Source organism: Budorcas taxicolor, chromosome 4, assembly GCF_023091745.1.
Source record: "Budorcas taxicolor isolate Tak-1 chromosome 4, Takin1.1, whole genome shotgun sequence".
In the NCBI taxonomy this organism is placed as follows: Eukaryota; Metazoa; Chordata; class Mammalia; order Artiodactyla; family Bovidae; genus Budorcas; species Budorcas taxicolor.
The window spans coordinates 45,779,998-45,797,374 of NC_068913.1; the positions used below are offsets into that span (position 1 = coordinate 45,779,998).

General features: G+C 39.6%; 1 protein-coding gene across 1 annotated transcript in view; it reads left to right on the top strand.

The window, feature by feature from the left end:
- Window positions 1-17,377, top strand: part of GSAP (gamma-secretase activating protein) — an 86,521-nt gene that overhangs the window by 12,781 nt on the left and 56,363 nt on the right. The window contains exons 5-12 of the mRNA XM_052638842.1: window positions 213-266; window positions 4,675-4,763; window positions 9,412-9,481; window positions 10,940-10,989; window positions 14,176-14,280; window positions 14,511-14,570; window positions 15,883-15,926; window positions 17,112-17,197. Of these exons, the coding sequence (XP_052494802.1) occupies window positions 213-266; window positions 4,675-4,763; window positions 9,412-9,481; window positions 10,940-10,989; window positions 14,176-14,280; window positions 14,511-14,570; window positions 15,883-15,926; window positions 17,112-17,197 (558 nt within the window). The remainder of the gene's footprint in view (window positions 1-212; window positions 267-4,674; window positions 4,764-9,411; window positions 9,482-10,939; window positions 10,990-14,175; window positions 14,281-14,510; window positions 14,571-15,882; window positions 15,927-17,111; window positions 17,198-17,377) is intronic.

Sequence of the window (17,377 nt, forward strand, 5' to 3'; positions counted from 1 at the left end):
GATTATTCTGGGAAAAGATGTACTTTCGAGATAAGATTTGAAATAAAGAATCTGTAGAGTCTACCTACAATAAAGAGTGCTTTGTATTTTACTTTAGTCACCCACTGACAGATCCTTTGAGCCCTCACTTATTCTGGGTATTATCTGGTAAACTTTAACAAGCCACTGCATAGATCATTTGCTAATGGATTTTTTTTCCCTTTTTCCATTAGCTACAAGTTTAGTTCAAGCTGCTAAAGAAGGAAGGAGTAATGAGCTTCAACCAGGTAATGAAATTATACTTTTCAGTACTTGTTGATAGATGAAGATTTATTGAACTACTAAGTCAAACTGCAAGCATATTTACAAATAGCTTTATCTCAGAATAAAAAGGCAAAGGTCATGTCAGGCATGTTCTTTGCATTTTTTCCAAGTAAACAAGAAAGTACAGAAATAGTATAACAGTGAATAACAGAAATATTAAAAAAGGCAGTTAGCACCTGCAGACTAAACAGGTGCTACAGGCAGAAAGAAGCTGGTACCAAAGGTCGGGAAGAGGTTAGTATTTGAGCCCAGATAGTTTGAGGGATGATCCTAGGAAACTCCATTAAAGGAGTTTTTAAACAGAGACCTGAAAGGAGGGGGGCAACAAGCATGCGTCTATGCAATGCAAGAGACCCAGGTTTGATCCCTGGGTCAGGAAGATCCCCTGGAGGAGGGTATGGCAACCTACTCTTGCCTAGAGAATCCCATGGACAGAGGAGCCTGGCAGGCTGCCTTTCCATAGGGTCGCACAGAGTCAGACACCACTGAAGCAACTAAGCAGCAGCAGCAGCATGGGGAAGCACATTTCTGGCAGAAGGAACAGCCAGCATGAAGGCCCTGAGGCCAGAGTGCTTGGTAGGCTCTCTAGCTGTTCCAGGATAGTGAGGTCAGTGAGGCTGGACTGGAGTGAACAAGGGCAGAGTGGTGGGAAATAAGGCCAGCAGGAAATGAACGTGAGTTTCGGACAGATCATAGACGCCCTTAGGAGGTCTTTTGTTCAGCTACAATTTCAGAAATTATGTGACCAGAAAATACTATAGGATCTGTTTTAATGATTAGTCCTTTGAACAAATATTATGCAAATATTTTGCCTTTTGCTGAAGGCTGATTTTTTTGTTTGTGAATAACTTGATAAGCCAGTTGATTATAAAAAGTAGTTTGCCTCAAGGTGTTAACATTCTGTTGCTTATCATGAGATTTTTCCATTGCCTAAATGAGACAGACTATAATGTATCTCAAATAAGCAAGATAGAGTTCCTTGGTCTACAAACTTTATGACAAAATTTTTGTCAGCAGTGCTTCTCTTCTTGGCCGAGGCCATGCAAACTTGTTTTATTCGGGAAATGGTTTTCTCTAGGAAGCCAGGCCCAGCTGCCCCCTCACCCTTCCTGGAGGTATTTTCCCTAAGGCATGGCAGGCCCCTGTAGGCAGTGTTGTGAGCCCCACTGCTGCTCCCGGACCCCAGGAGCCTTTGTAGTCAGTTAAGTGCTGCAGATGCTCCATGGAGCTGTTTTGATTCCAAAGTTCTAATAACCAGAGCTTTTAAACAACCAGACTTGACTGAACTCTTCCAACCTTTTCACTATTTCACAATATGTACCTTTACCTGCATCAGACCAGGGTCTTTCTTTTTCTCACTCTTCACCCTCCCTGTGCCATGCCTGTCCTTGTGCTTTTTTTTTTTTTTAATTTAAATTCAGTTTAAACAAAGCAAAAATATTCACTCATTTCTCCTCTTACTTCCTACCCTCTGCCTCCTGCAACCACCAATCTGTTCTCTGTATCTATAAACCTGGTTTTGGTTTTGGTTTGATTTGGTTTTTAGATTCCACACATAAAAGAGATCATATGGTATTTGTCTTTTATTTTAGTTGATTTACTATATTGTGTTAGTTTCTGGTGTACAGGAAAGTGATTCAGTTACACACATATGTATTTTTTTTTTCAGATTCTTTTCTATTATGGGTTATTACAAGGTATAGAATATAGTTCCCTGTGCTCAACACTAAGAACTTGTTATCTATTTTATATATAGTAGTGTGTATCTGTTAATCCCAGCTCCTAATTTATCCTTCCCTAACCTTTCCCCTTTGGCAAAGTTTGTTTTCTATGTCTGTGAGTCTGTTTCTGTTATGTAAATAAGTTCATTGGTATATATTATTGTTTAGATTCCACATATAAATGATATCTTGGTATTTGTCTTTCTCTGACTTAACTTCATTAGGTCCATCCATGCTGCAAATGGCATTGTTTCATTCTCAATATGACGTACTTCACTTAGCATACTGCCTTGAGGCCCATCCACGCTGTCCCTTTTGGTCCTGCTGCTCTACTCCCTGCAGCCTCGGTGACCTGCTGGGTCTGTCTTGCCTTTCAGTGATGCACTCCCAGGCTCCATTGATACCTGGATTCTCTGAATTCTTAAGACAACGTTAAGCACTTAATGGAATCACTGTGGATTTCAGGGCTGAAAGTGATTGTAGAAATAATCTGATTCTGTAGTTCTTCACTTTGTTTTTTAAATAACAAAACATTGGCAGTTCCCTGGCAGTCCAGTGGTTAGGACTTGGCTCTGACTGCTGGGGCCCGAGTTCATTCCCTGGTTGGGAAACTAGGATCCTGCAAGCTGTACTCAGTGTGGCCAAAAAAAAAAAAAAAAAAGGCAAAAATAAACTAAAAACAAAGCACCAAGGCCTAGGAAATCTTCGTGATTTATTGAAGTATAAATATCAGGTTAGTGACAGATTTTAAACTAGAATTGATATCTCTAGAATCCTATTCCAGAGTGCTTCCCGTTACACTATGAAAGCACATGGTATGTTATTGAGAGACATTTCTGTTTGTCCAATTACTCTTTTCATTAAGCCACTTATATTAAGTATCTGGGCTGCCCTAAAGAAATGAAAAATTAGTGTAGGAAGATGAATTCTGCCCTGCCCTCAATAAACCTAGCATTTTAAAGGTAAGTGAATTTAGCTGATAATCTCACCTGGGAACAGATTCATTGACAAAAAAGCTGAATATAAGTGATTTGTTATTTTTCCAATGAGAAGATTCCCCTGCCTGCCCCCTAAAAAGCTTTTTCCCCTAGTTGGAATATATAAACTTTTTGGGCAAGAGATGAAATAGTCAAATATCAACTTGTACTATTTACTGTATTAAATTAGTTATATACACTTGCTGCTGCTAAGTCGCTTCAGTCGTGTCCGACTCTGTGCGACCCCATAGACGGCAGCCCACCAGGGTCCCCTGTCCCTGGGATTCTCCAGGCAAAAACACTGGAGTGGGTTGCCATTTCCTTCTCCAATGCATGAAAGTGAAAGGTGAAAGTGAAGTCGCTCAGTCGTGTCTGACTGTTCGCAGCCCCATGGACTGCAGCCCACCAGGCTCCTCCGTCCATGGGATTTTCCAGGCAAGAGTACTGGAGTGGGGTGCCATCGCCTTCTCTGAGTTATATACACTTAAAACAAGAGAATAAGGAAAATCGCTTTTTTTTTTTGTCATTCCCACATTTCACAGTCTATTTTTCTTCACAAGTATCTTTGACATCAATATTTCTTATTCTTAGAGCCATTTTTTAGTCATCAAGCAGACTCCCAAAGCATTTCACTTTACCTTGTCTCAGTTATTAGAAGTATATAGCCCTTTTGAATCGTGAATGACCTGTCACTGGAATTTTTATTCTAAGTACCATCGACCAAATAACATTTGCTTTTGATTTTTTTTTTGTTGTGTATTTGTGATCCCACATAATAACTTACTCACTGTTTTGCTTTCAGTAAACTCTAAAAGGAGAGTTTTAGAGAACTAGCATTTAGAGAGTTTTAAAGAACATTAAAAGAAAATGTGAGGCAACATCCCAGAAAATATTTTATATTCTTTACATTTTTTTTCTTGACATAAAGCAATACTGTTAGGTTGCCTTCTTAAATAGTGAAAACTGGCATTGATTCCATTCCAGGCTGCTGTACCATCCCCAAATTGTAAATTATTACTCAAAGTAAAGTCATTGAGGAAGCACATGTGAATATTAGAGCTGTTATAAGAACTCAAATATAAGGCAACTCCTTTTCTGAGGAGGAACTCTTGGTCTAAATTTGAATATCTGTGGTAACCCCATTCTAGCCTGTGTCCAAAACTTCCTTCTAATTACTATCTTTAATGACATTTGCTCAGATGTGACAGTAAGGAAATAAGTGAGTCTTTATCCATGCAGCTCCAGCCTTCCTGAGGGAAGCCCAGTCCCTGTCCTAGTTGCTGTCAACCCTAACACATTCATTCATCAGAAATCTTTATATTTTCCTACACAAACAGTATTTGCCTTTGTGCTACAGAATTGTAGTGACACTGAACTGAGATGTATTTGTTTAGACTTAAAAGCTGAGAGGGCCTGTGAAGCGATGGTAAAAATAGCTGAGAAATGGGTGGGAACCTGTTTCTCACTCCAGGTACATTGACTTCTCCTTTATAATGTTTTCTGTATCTATTAGTGGTTTTAAGAAGTCTCAGTTTTAAGATAACTGCTTTTGTTTGTGGAGTAACTAATACAGTAAGTAATGCATTTTACATTTTCAAAGTTCAGGCCTATGGGAAGAGTAATGTGTCATATTCTGGACTTTGCTACTATTAAAAGCATCCTTTACTTTACAGGATCAAAGTGCTTAACTTTGTTGGTTGAGATCCACCCCATTAACAATGTGAAGGTTCTAAAAGCAGTGGATAGCTATATTTGGGTACAGGTAAGTGAGCATATCTTTATCACTTATCTCTTTAATCAAAAGGCATGAAACCTAGAAGACAGTGGGGTTAAAAGTGTTTTCAAACACATTATCAGATTTAATCCTCAGAATAATCCAGTGAATGGGTATGGCTGGAATGAATACCTCTTCCCTCACAAACATGGAAATCAAAATTCAAACCTAGCTCTCTGTTTCTATTACATCACGGTTGTTTGATATAATAGATGTTTTTACATGATAAAATATTGAATATCAAAACACATTGAAAGGAACTTTGAAAATGGCTTATCTAATGTTTCATAGAGTAGACAGGTTAAACGCCTGTGTTTAAATGACATAATTAACCCCTGAATTTCTCAACTCCATGCACTGATGCAGAAGCACTGTGTGTATAACACAAATAGACTTAGATATAGCCAATCCTCATAACTTGCGCATAGAATTTGCAAATTCTGCTACCCACTAAAATTCATTTGTAGCCCCCCAATCAGTCGTTGGTAGACATGTGAAAATTTGTCACCCAATGTACATGTTCCCAGCTGAGGCAGAACAAGGTGACTCTGCCTTTCAGATTCAGTTCTCAGACTATAAACAAACATTGTTTTCATAGTCAACTTAATGCCATGTTTTTCACACTCCTTGGCAGTTGATTTCGTGTCTAACATATCCTCCAAGTGAATTGCTGAAGTAGTGTTTCATGTTTCTAAGTGCAAAAAGGCTGCTATATACTTTATAGAGAAAATATGTGTGTTCATTAGAGAAACTTCATTTAGGCATTATAGTGCAGCTGACTGAGTTCATTGCTAGCGAATCAACAGTATCTTTAGTTGTGGCACACCAGATCTTTTGATCATTGATGCAGAATACGGAATCTTTTTAGTGTGCACACTCTTAGTTGCAACATGTGGGACCTGGTTCCCTGACCAGGGATCAAACCTGGTCCCCCTACAGTGGGAGCGCGGAGTCATGGCCACTGGACCACCAGGGAAGTCCCACAATGTCTTTAAATAGGGACACAGACCAAGTTTTGTTTTGTTTTGTTGACAAGAATATTGTAGCTAGACAAAAGTATTGTAAGCTCATAGGAGCTTTTATCACTATTTCCTTTGGGAACAGTGGTTCAGAGTTCAGTGTTTGTGGTGACCTTATGGAACATAGGGCTTCCATGGTAGCTTAGAAAGTAAAGAATCTGTCTGCAATGCAGGAGAGTCAAGCTTGATCCCTGGGTTGGGAAGATCCCCTGGAGAAGGGCATGGCTACCCACTCCAGTATTCTTGCCTGGAGAATCCCATGGACAGAGGAGCCTGGCGGACTACAGTCCATGGAGTCAAAAAAGAATTGAAAACGATTAAGCACTGATGCAGGCACAGATGGAGTGTAACTATCACTGAGAACAAGAATCGATTACCCTTGTTCCTGCTGGGTTGCGTGAACAATTACCTTGTGTGGCCTCCCCCTGCCCTACCTATTCTCAGCCTCTGACCTTGGGTCTCCCTCTGGCAGTATGTGTTGGGAGAACGAGTTGTCTCGCACATGCCTGCTTGTCCACTGTCAGCCAGTCCTTCCAGTTGTGCATTTCACCACCACTCCTGGCTTCTCTCTGGGCCGCTGCTTGCTGCCAGACAGGGCCTGGCTTGGAACTTCTAAGCTACATTCCCTCCCCCGGGAATCCACTCTGTTTATTTACACTGTCCTCAGTGCAGGGGTGACTGTGGGACACTTCCCTTTTCTGGCATGTTCTTTTCGTTTCTTTACCATTTTTATCCAGGGCTGTGATGATGTTATTGAAGGATGGGTAATCAGAGTGTAGGAAGGAAAAAGGTTTTACAAATATATAGTTGCATAACACTCTGAATATATTTTAAAAATACTGAATTGTATTATTAATACTGGAAACTGTGAATAGTGAATGTTGTTATGTGCATTTTATCTTAATTAAAAAATTTAAAAATGCAAGGTGCATGATTGCATCCCCACCCATGTGAAGTAGACCCACACTCATCTTGGTCCATCCAATTCCAAGCCCTGCTCCCTGCTCGCATGCTCAGGCTTCTGAAGAAAGAAACTCCTCCAAGCCTCCACCCATGGCAAATCGCCACCTTCACCCTCTCTCCATTTTGCTCTCCTTTAGAGAAACACTATTCATTGTCCACAAAATTTGGTCCTACCCTGTGATCTATTTCCTTTTTCTTTTCAAAACAACCGTGATGATTTCCAGTAGTACATTTTCCCTCTACCTGTGCAGCCTTCGTGAAGAAACTCCTTCAGGACAGTAGTGAGCGGAGTCCGGATCTCAATCTGGGACCCTTGTAGAGTTCCCCACTGGCATGATTGTACCTTCCAGATAGTTCACTGGATAATTACACACTGTCCACGTCCACATGCCTATAGTATGTACCTTCCATCAATGAATATTAATGATCACAATCTAGCTCAATATTTACAAAAATAATTATTTTCCTAATATAGTCTACATAGATTCCTACTCATAAAGCAAACAAAACAAAATCTCCAAAATCGTTGCATGCTTTTGTAGAGCTGTGTCTGAAGCCTGTCTTATGTATATTCTCACTTGTAGGCCTTGCTCCAGGGTTGCCTCAAATTAGAAAGAAAAACAACCACCTGAATGGAACTTTTAAAATCGTGATTGCCTCACAGAGACAAGACAAAGTTTTAGAACTGGTCATCAGTTTAGGTCACAGCCTTAAGCCAGCGAACCGTGGTCGCCTCTGGAGACTTGGAGGACACCAAATCTGTAGTTTCCCCTTATTTTGAGGCATTGAGTATTTGCTTTTCCATTATCTGTGTGAGAACTCATCATTGCTTCTCCACAACTCCAGTACACAAAGTATCCTTTTTGATGTACACAGTTTCACAAATCAGCAGAAACAAGTTCTATATTCTTCTCATAGCTGAATTTTGCATTGCTTTCTATTTTACAGTTTTGAGTTTATTGCAGTGAAGAATGCATGTGTGTGTGTGTGTGTGTGTGTGTGTGTGTGTGTGTGTGCTTATTTGCTCAGTGTTTGACTCTTTGCTACCCCATGGCCTGTATGTAGCCCACGAGTCTCCTTTGCCCATGGGCTTTTTCTCTGGCAAGAATGCTGGAGTGAGTTGCCATTTCCTCCTCCAGAAGATCTTCCCTACCCAGGGATCAAACCTGGGTCTTCTGCATTGCAGGCAGATTCTTTACCTCTGAGCCACTGGGGAAGCCCTGCTGCGAAGAACAGTATATAGTTAATCCTTTGTTTTTCTCAAAGGGAAATGACTACAGTTTTAAAAGTTAACCAAGTGTAGGGACTCCCCTGGTGGTCCAGTGGTTAGAACGCCAAGCTTCCACTGCAAGGGGCACAGCTACAGTTCCTGGCTGGATAACTAAGATCCTGTATGCCGCAGTGTGGCCAAAAAAAAAAAAAGATAAAATTTTCTAAAAGTTGATGAGATCTATTCTAATTTGGCATTATGAAAAGTTAAGATACCATGTAATATATTTTGTCGAAAATTTCCCTCGTCTTTAGAAAGGCTGTAGGCTGTAAAACAGGGACTTGAAAAGTTCTGCTCTTGTATTATGCTTTCAAGTTTAGAGGAGAAACCCAAAATTAGCCAGTGGGCCTAGTGAGCTGTCTTTCATGTTGCAAAGTGAAACTTCAGATTTATAGTTACTCTTAGGTTTCCCTGCTGGCTCAGAGGTTAAAGCGTTTGCCTCCAATGTGAGAGACCTGGGTTCAATCCCTGGGTCGGGAAGATCCCCTGGAGAAGGAAATGGTAACCCACTCCAGTATTCTTGCCTGGAGAATCCCATGGACAGAGAAGCCTGGTAGGCTACAGTCCACGGGGTCGAAAAGAGTCGGACACGACTGAGCGACTTCACTTTCACTTTAGAATGATGAAGGAATTAAGTCACTGGAGTCATCCCATGGCCAGGTTCCCCTCATTATCACAGCTGATGGTGTCAGGCCTTGTGTTTCTGGCTGCCCGCTTTGTCCTGTGGGCTGACAAATAAGGGCAGGCACAGAGGAGGAGGAAGGGCTGGATCAGGCCTTTTCTTCCAGTGGCAGTCGTTGAATACTTTGAGGTAAATCCTCCACCACATGCCGCACTGTGACTCACTGTCCTTTCCTGGAAAGTCCCTGGTTCTGTTGTGCTTTGTCTCTCGGATGTGGGACTTTGGAAGTTGTCGTGCAGAGTTTGTTTACTTGGCTCTCAAATTAAACACTAGGTTTAGCTGCATAAGAAATTGTTATCAATCACTCTTTTTTGGTGCTTGTGAAATGGAACTTTCTGTTCAAATGTTGTTTATTGATATTGTTTTTGATTGACTTCAGAATCACATATTCCAAATATGAAGCACCATCCCTAGGAATGGCTTACAGTTTAGCCTTACTGTTTAAAGGAATTGTGTTGGACCTGCCATCAATCCCCTCCTGCAAAACCGAGCTCCTGAAAGTGTTCCTTTTTCTTCCTTGCTTCCATCTATAGTGTGTGTGTATGAATGTGATTTGCCTGAACTATTTTGCGGTTCCCACTCCCTTCTATGGTATGTAGTTGTACAGTAATTGAAATAACTGTGTGAAATAACTGTGAAATAACTTTTGAAATAATTGTGTAAGCAAGGTAGTTGCTTATGACTTTAATTTCCTTTTTATAGTTCCTCTACCCACATGTTGAGAGTCGCCCTCAACCAGAGAATCATCTGTTACTGCTTTCAGAAGAGAAATGTAAGTATATCTTTATGTTTTCATGAACAGCATATCTCCTAGCGAAGCATAGAATGTGATGAAGCTTCTAACTGTCCACTCGCCAGTCCAAAAGTCCACTGACTTTGATGTCCATTGAAGATCTAGGACTCCTGTGGAAGGACTTTCTCTCTGCCTCACTTGTTGTTCTATTGGGTTCTGTCTCCATATGTGATGGGCTTCTGCAAATATGGATTTCCGGTTTGGGCACATGGTAGAATGTTTGTAGAACAGTCATTTTTGTCTTCTTTAGTCCATCCTTCTTTAGGATGACTGTCACAGTTGAAACTATAATGTAAGGAGAGAGGCTTGGATGGACAGAGGGAACAGTATTAGAAGCTAGAAGAAATCCATGGCAGAACTCGAGGATACATAGCAACTTGGTCAAATTCAGGTAGAGGGAGATAAGATTGGGACATCCTTTAATGATGATTTCAAGTAGAAGGAGGGATAGAGAAAGGGCAAAATTCACTGGTGCATCTTATCTAGGAAGCTGTCTTTCTTGTTATGAGGTGAAGCAGCTGATTTGTAATTGGAGGGACAAGACTGGAGATTTGGTTTGTGTTCACTTCCTCTGCTGCTACTGCTGCTAAGTTGCGTCAGTCGTTTCCATCGTCAGTCGTGAGATCCCATAGACGGCAGCCCACCAGGGTCCCCCGTCCCTGGGATTCTCCAGGCAAGAACACTGGAATGGGTTGCCATTTCCTTCTCCAATGCATGAAAGTGAAAAGTGAAAGTGAAGATGCTCAGTCATATCTGACTCTTCACGACCCCATGGACTGCAGCCTACCAGGCTCCTCCATCTATGGGATTTTCCAGGCAAGAGTACTGGAGTGAGTTGCCATTGCCCTCTCCGATACTCTTGCCCAATTATGTATCTCACATTTTTGTAACTAGAACCAACAGGAGATACATATGGCTCAATGTAAACTGCTTACTGAGAAAAATGGTCCATCTATACATCAATAAAGTGTTTAGAGTGTTCTGTTAATGACCCCTATAAAAATACCTCCCCCTAATATCTGGCATAATGAGTTTTCTATATGATGTTTTCATATAAAGACGTATTTGGTATTTGGAAATTGGAGACAAACCCTGCCAAATGAGCCCTATATAAGACTGATGGTACTGGGGAGGGAAACACCTGTTCGGCTAACCCAGGGGAGCAGCAGAGTTAAATGCTTCATGTGTTGTTGGTATTGAGGAGCAGAGTAAATGCTGGACTTGACACAGACTGTAAAGGGAGGGTGGAGAAAGGTGGGTTTTTGTTTTGAACCTTTCTTGTGAGATTGCCATCTGTGATAGTACTATTTTTCAGCCAATTGTTTAATCTGCTTTGCTTGTATATATTAAAAAAAAGTTCACAACTGTTTGGGTGAAAAAAAGTACTCATATTTTTCATGAAGGTTAAACTGTCTTTCTGTTTTCTTTTTTTAAAAGATATTGAACAATTTCATATCCAAGTTGTCCAAGAAGATGGAAATCGAGTGGTAAATATTTGAAATTCCTTTTGCTTCAGAGTTTTTTCCCATAAAGAGTAGCGTTTCTAGGCTATTAAGGATGTATTAATGTTATGGAAAACATTCTACTTTATTTGGTGTCTTTCAAGTTATAGATTGGTTGTTATAACATATGAAATAATATAAGATACATGAAGGAGTTGATTATCTCCTTCATATCTATCTCACCTCACCCCCCCATCAGTCTCCTGAGATAACTGATGACAGCCTTGAGTGATGCTTCCTTGCCTTGTACCTCGCTCAGGGTTCAGTGCACAGATACTGGGATTCAGTTGCTTTTACTAAAATAGATTCATAGTATAGATATTAATTTGCTGCCTTTGCTTTTGCTTAATATATCAGGGGTATCCCTGTAGGTTTCTAAACAGAGATACAATTTCTTTCTCTAAATTTGTATACATGTATACATAAGCATGCATATAATAAATTAGATCATAGCATATATGAGGAGGTTCTATATAGTTCAGTTTTCTTTCCTTTTTTGCTTGTTTTGCACACCCCTCTTGACTCTTCACCTCTAACTTTTGTTCACAACCATGTGTATTGTGTATCTTTTCATACGTTTCTCCATACCTCTGTGTCTCACATCCCCACCCTGATACACCCAGGAGTTTGTTTATTATTCGCTCTCTCCTTATTCAACTTTGTGGAATTACTGCCGAGCAACCTAGAGTAGCTTAGTGCATTGTCTTCAGAAATGCAAACAGTCCCTGGCATAGACGTACACAATTTTGTCACCATTTTTCCATGGATGTATATTCACTTGATTGCCTTTTCCCCCCTTTTATTTGTTTACATTTCAAATTGTTTCAAATGTTTTTAACTTTACGTGTTTGGTACACATGTTTCTTTGGATTAAACCCTCAGGGATGGATAAGTGGGTTGATGGTTATATGCATTTAATAAACTTCAACACATTTTGCCAGATTACTTTCCAGAAGACTTGTAACAATTTAGTTTTGCAACCAAAATATAAAAGTACCCTTTCCCTCTATCCATACCAATAATAGATGTGTTTCCCTTTTTAAAAAATCCAGTTTGATGGGTTTAAGTTGTTACTGAGCGACTGAACTGAACTGAACATTATTGTTTGAGTTTGTATTTCCTTTAATATTGTTGAGTTTGAACATTTTCTACACTTATTGGCTATGTAAATTTATTTTTCTGAAAATTATTTAGTTTTATTCTTGCGTATATTTTTGCTAGGTTGTCTTTTTTCTTGACAGTTTTTGTGATGTTACTGATATTAAAATGATTTCCTTTAATATTTAAATGGTCTACATCAGAATACTCTTTCTCTGATTTTAATTTTAAATTATGTGAACAAAATTGAAATGAGAAATGGCATTTGTTAATTATGTATGTATGATCGAAAGCCTCAAATCAAGACGCCTGGCTGGGAAATGATGAGAAAGTGTGTGACTAGAGCTCTGGGCCCCAGATGGATGGGAGGGCAAAGACAAGGCCAATGGTTGGAAATGGTCAGGCCAGAGAGGAAGGACCAAGGTGCAAAATCCCAAAACCATCAGTGAGGATTTGGAGATAGTTAAATAAACAGATTGGAGTCAGGAACTGGAAATGGATACAGACAGAGGACTGCTGTTAAGAAGAGGGGTTGGGAGTCGTGAGAGACATTGCCGGGAGAGTGAGGCCAGGAGACACTTGTCAGAAGCCCAGGAAGGATTCTCCTGGCCAAGATGATACAGCCCCAGCACACCTTCATCCACATGTGTCCTTCTGTGAGGCACTGCTAACATCCCTATATAACAACTCTGTAACAACCTATAACCTATAACAACCTACCCTATAACAACCCTAACATCCCTATATAAAAGTGATGGTATTACATTTATCCCAGCATTTTCAGGAAACACAACAATGTAGACTCACACAGGTGAGGTAACTCTGGAGAGGGAAGAACTGCTATATGAACCTCAGTTGCCATCAGATGGAAACAAGACGGGTTTCCCAAAGTTAAGAGTCAGATAAGTACTCTTGGATCTTTTGCCAGCAAACGTGATGGAACCAGGCAAACAGAAATAGAGGTGTATGATTCTGCTTGCCCTATGCCTCCCTTGAGTTCCAACTTAGCCTCAGGGGAGAAATCCCATCTGAGATTAGAGAGGGTTTAGGTACAAACATGGACCATTCTGATGGTCCATCAGACCATCAAAGAAAGGTCCATCCCTTTTTTTCCTCATTCTCCTACACCAACCTGTCTTCATTCTTTACTTACCTGTCCTGGTATAGATAGCTTTTGCTTGTTGAGCATTTTGAGGAAAATGAACTCTGAATTCCTTGTATTACATTTAGCATTTCTTTCCATTTACCCTTGCATACAATTTCCTTTCCCTTTATTTGACAAGTATTTCTTGACTACTACTACTACTACATACTAGAAACAGTCAAGTCATTGAAAATATAAAGGTGCTGTAGAAGAGTGCATAATCATTGGGGTAGACTTATAGCATTAATTAAAGTATAAATGTGATAGAAGCACGCCAAAGTGACAGAAATACGGAGATGGGGAGCTTTGCCTTCATATGGGGAGGTGAAACTGGGTTTTGTACAGGAGGCAATGCCTCAGCTGGATCTTGAAGGATGAATAATTAAGTATTGCTGAGCAATGGGCAGTATCATCAGACTCATTGTAGAAGATGGACAGGCAAGAACTATGACCAAAGCCACATGAAGTGTTTATGGCAGATCTCGGATTGTTGCCCAGTACTCCCCTCTCCTAGGCTTGAGTTTTCCCTTGTCCTCACAGTTGACCTTTGATAGTAAAGCCCTCTAGACTGCAGATACTTGAGTGTGTTATGTCCAAAACAGGAAGCTTTGAATCTTCTATTTGCCTAGCTGTTGATTTGTGATAAGTGTGGCCTTGCCTTCAACAGCCCCAGCCTGTCTGTCTAACTAAGAACAAGAATAAAATAGTTTATTGCAGAGTGTTGTAAAGAGCAAGTAATGAAATGATACCTTAAATCTTTTTTTGGAAAGAGCTTCCATGTGTATGTGTTGGAGGTAGGGGCAACTAAAAATTAACTGTGGAAATATTTACAGGTATTATAAAGATAGAATATTCAAAACAATTATGAAACCCAGATATGTTCTCCTTTAAAACAATTATTTATTTCTAAAATCTCTTTGCCTCCTTAGATAATTAAAAATTCTGGCCATCTCCCAAGAGAGAGAATAGCCGAAGATTTTGTTTGGGCTCAGTGGGATATGTCAGAGCAGAGATTATACTATATTGATCTGAAGGTAAAAACTAATCCACTGGCTCTCTTTTTTATGGGAGTGTTTTAATTTTGATGTTATCATTATTATAATTTATTAATTACTTCATTTTCATTGATGAGAGCAGTCAAAGTTTATTACAAATAATGAAGATTTTCATTACTGTTTGCTTTTTTTGTTGCTTCCTTTTCTCTCTCTCTTTAGTGTTTTTTTTTTTTTCCTTAATTTGTCACTGACTCTGTTTTCTCTTTTAGAAATCAAGGAGTGTCTTAAAATGCATCCAGTTTTATGCTGATGAGCACTTTAACTTAATGGTAAGTCCAGAAAATGACTGGGCTATATGGTGAAATTTTATACCCATTTTGTGATTTGTGTGAAAGTCACTCAGTCGTGCCTGACTCTATGACCCCGTGGACTACAGAGTCCATGGAATTCTCCAGGCCAGAATATTGGAGTGGGTAGCCTTTCCCTGGAAGATCTCCAGGGGATCTTCCCATCCCAGGGATCGAACCCACCTCTCCCGCATTGCAGGTGGATTCTTTACCAGCTGAGCCACAAGGGAAGCCCTTATACTAACCATTACTCCTTTTTAATGAAAGTTATCATAAAGAGCATTTTAGCATTATTGATCATGTATGAATAGCTTGTATGAGCAAGTAAAATAGTTCCTGTCAGCTCAAAGCTTCAGCTTTATAGTAAATGCAATTAACATAGGTGATAAGAAAAGCACACACAGGGAATTTCTACTAACTGAATGCTTCACAATAAAGAAACATGGTTAAGAGTGAGGGTTTATAGGAGGTAGAATTTAGTAGGAGGTAGTATGTGGCAACCGACTCCAGTGTTCTTGCCTGGAGAATCCCAGGGATGGGAGAGCCTGGTGGGCTGCCGTCTGTGGGATCGCACAGAGTCGGACACAACGGAAGTGACTTAGCAGCAGCAGCAGCAGCAGTATGTGGTAGGTGTGGTCAGTAGTACGTGATTACACGTCATTTGATCCAAAAGGATGTGTGAGGATGGTGGATTGAGTCTAAAGTCGATGAGAGGATATAGTTTAATTAGTAAAAATCTAGAATCACTCCTGGAAAAGTATTTGGAGTGTAGTGAGAAGTATCATTGTAGTGAGGAGTCATAAGTATCTTTATCTGTGATGGACAGAACATTATTCTTCCTGGCTAGGATTAATATTGCTGTCTAATGCAGATTGACATCATACCATTATAAGAATTTCATTTACTCCTCCTGCCCCCCCCTTTTTTGGACTCACACTCATTCTCTTTCTAAAGATACCATTCCCTACACAATCATCTGTGTCCTATAAAAGCCTACTCCTTCCAATCGACTTATTACATAACCCGTCTACGGTAGTCAAATCTTAAGCAAAATCTTGATGTATATTTATGATTGATGAATATACATCAAGCTTGTGATTTATGTAGACTCCAGAATATTCCCAGTGGACTTTCTCTATGTAGATGTGTGAAATAACCTCTGAAGATAATGCTAGTTAAAGGAGCTCTTCATCATTGTGTAAGCATAGTGTCGTCAGGTTTGCTCTGGTTTCCAGAACTATCATCACTTAACTAATGTCATCTTTTGCTTTGTTATCACCTGATTTTTTGACAGTTTGAAGCACCCTTGGATATATCATTAAGTGACTCAGGATTCAAGTAGGTTACTCCTAAATTATTATTATTTTTTATAGACACTTCTGGACAGAATGATTATGTTTAAACATAATCTGTGATATTCTGCTAAAAGGATAATTTGATGTTCTGTTTATGTGAGGGAGTGTTTGCCATCTTTTCTGTTTCTGTTTTCTATAGGGAATATAAACAATGTTATCAAGTATGAATACAGGGTTTTTCCATGTAAAGGCAATCATATTGATTTTCTTAGCCATTTATTTCTATAGGGCATCTTCATTTTTTTTTTTTTTTTGATATGTGGAAGTGCTCTGTAATTCAATAAAAAGATTCAGAGTCAGAGTCAGAGAGCTCTATGTTTAGAATGAAGCATCAGAACCTTTTTCTTGTTGCCATCAAACAGGATGTCTCAGGTCAATCCACTTATAGCTCAGCTGAGTCTATTGCTTCTCCCCACCCCCACCCTGCCCCGCCTGTTTTCATTTTTATACAAAAGGCAAGATTCCCACCCCAGACTATTTTACATTTAGTAAAAACAGGAGATACTTTTGAAAAAATAGACTCAAAGCCATAAGTGCACAGAAGAAATGAAAGTCTTCCTGAATTAATGATAATTGCAAAATGCTACAATTCACTGGCCTTATTTTTTATCATGTATGAACATTCAGTTCTGTTTATTTTGAAATGTAGCATCAACATTATTTTAAAATTAGACAAAAGTTGAAATATTGTGCATCCTTCTCCCTATTGCCATTTATGTACCATCTATTTTTAAAAATTACTGTTTTTAAAAAATAATTTTATTTGTTTATTTTTGGCTGTGTTGGGTCTTCATTGCTGTGTGGGCATTTCTCTAGCTGTGGCAAGAGGGGACTGCTCTCCAGTAGCTTCTCATGGTGGCTTCTCCTGCGGAGCGCAGACTCTGGGGCACGAAGGCTTCAGCAGCTGTGGCCCGAGGGCTCAGTAGCCGCGGTTGCTGGGCTCTAGACCACAAGCTCAGTATTTGTGGCACGTGGACTTAGTTGCTGTCTGCAGCGTATGCGATCTCCCTGGACCAAGGATTGACAAGTTATTGCTTTACTTATTTATTTTAACCAAAGGACATATTATCTACTTAAATTTCTCAGAGACATGTGGATACATTATAGTTGTTACTCACATCTTTTATGAGGGAACTTATTTGTAAATTCTTATCCTTTATGTTCTTAGACTTGTCAACTTTGGATATAGTGATCTTCAAGACCAAGAGGAATTATCTGAACACCTGACCTTATGTGTTTTTACCAACCATACAGGTAGAAGCGGGTTGTATTTGTCAGTTTATTTAATTTTACTTGAGTTCCATATATTTAGCCATTGTTCAGTTATATGGATCCTGAACATAAGTGATCATGTGGATATTAACATACCAAATTAACTTCTCCACTGTAATTTTATACATTTGCTGTCTGTATAAAAGAAACCACAGTCCAGCT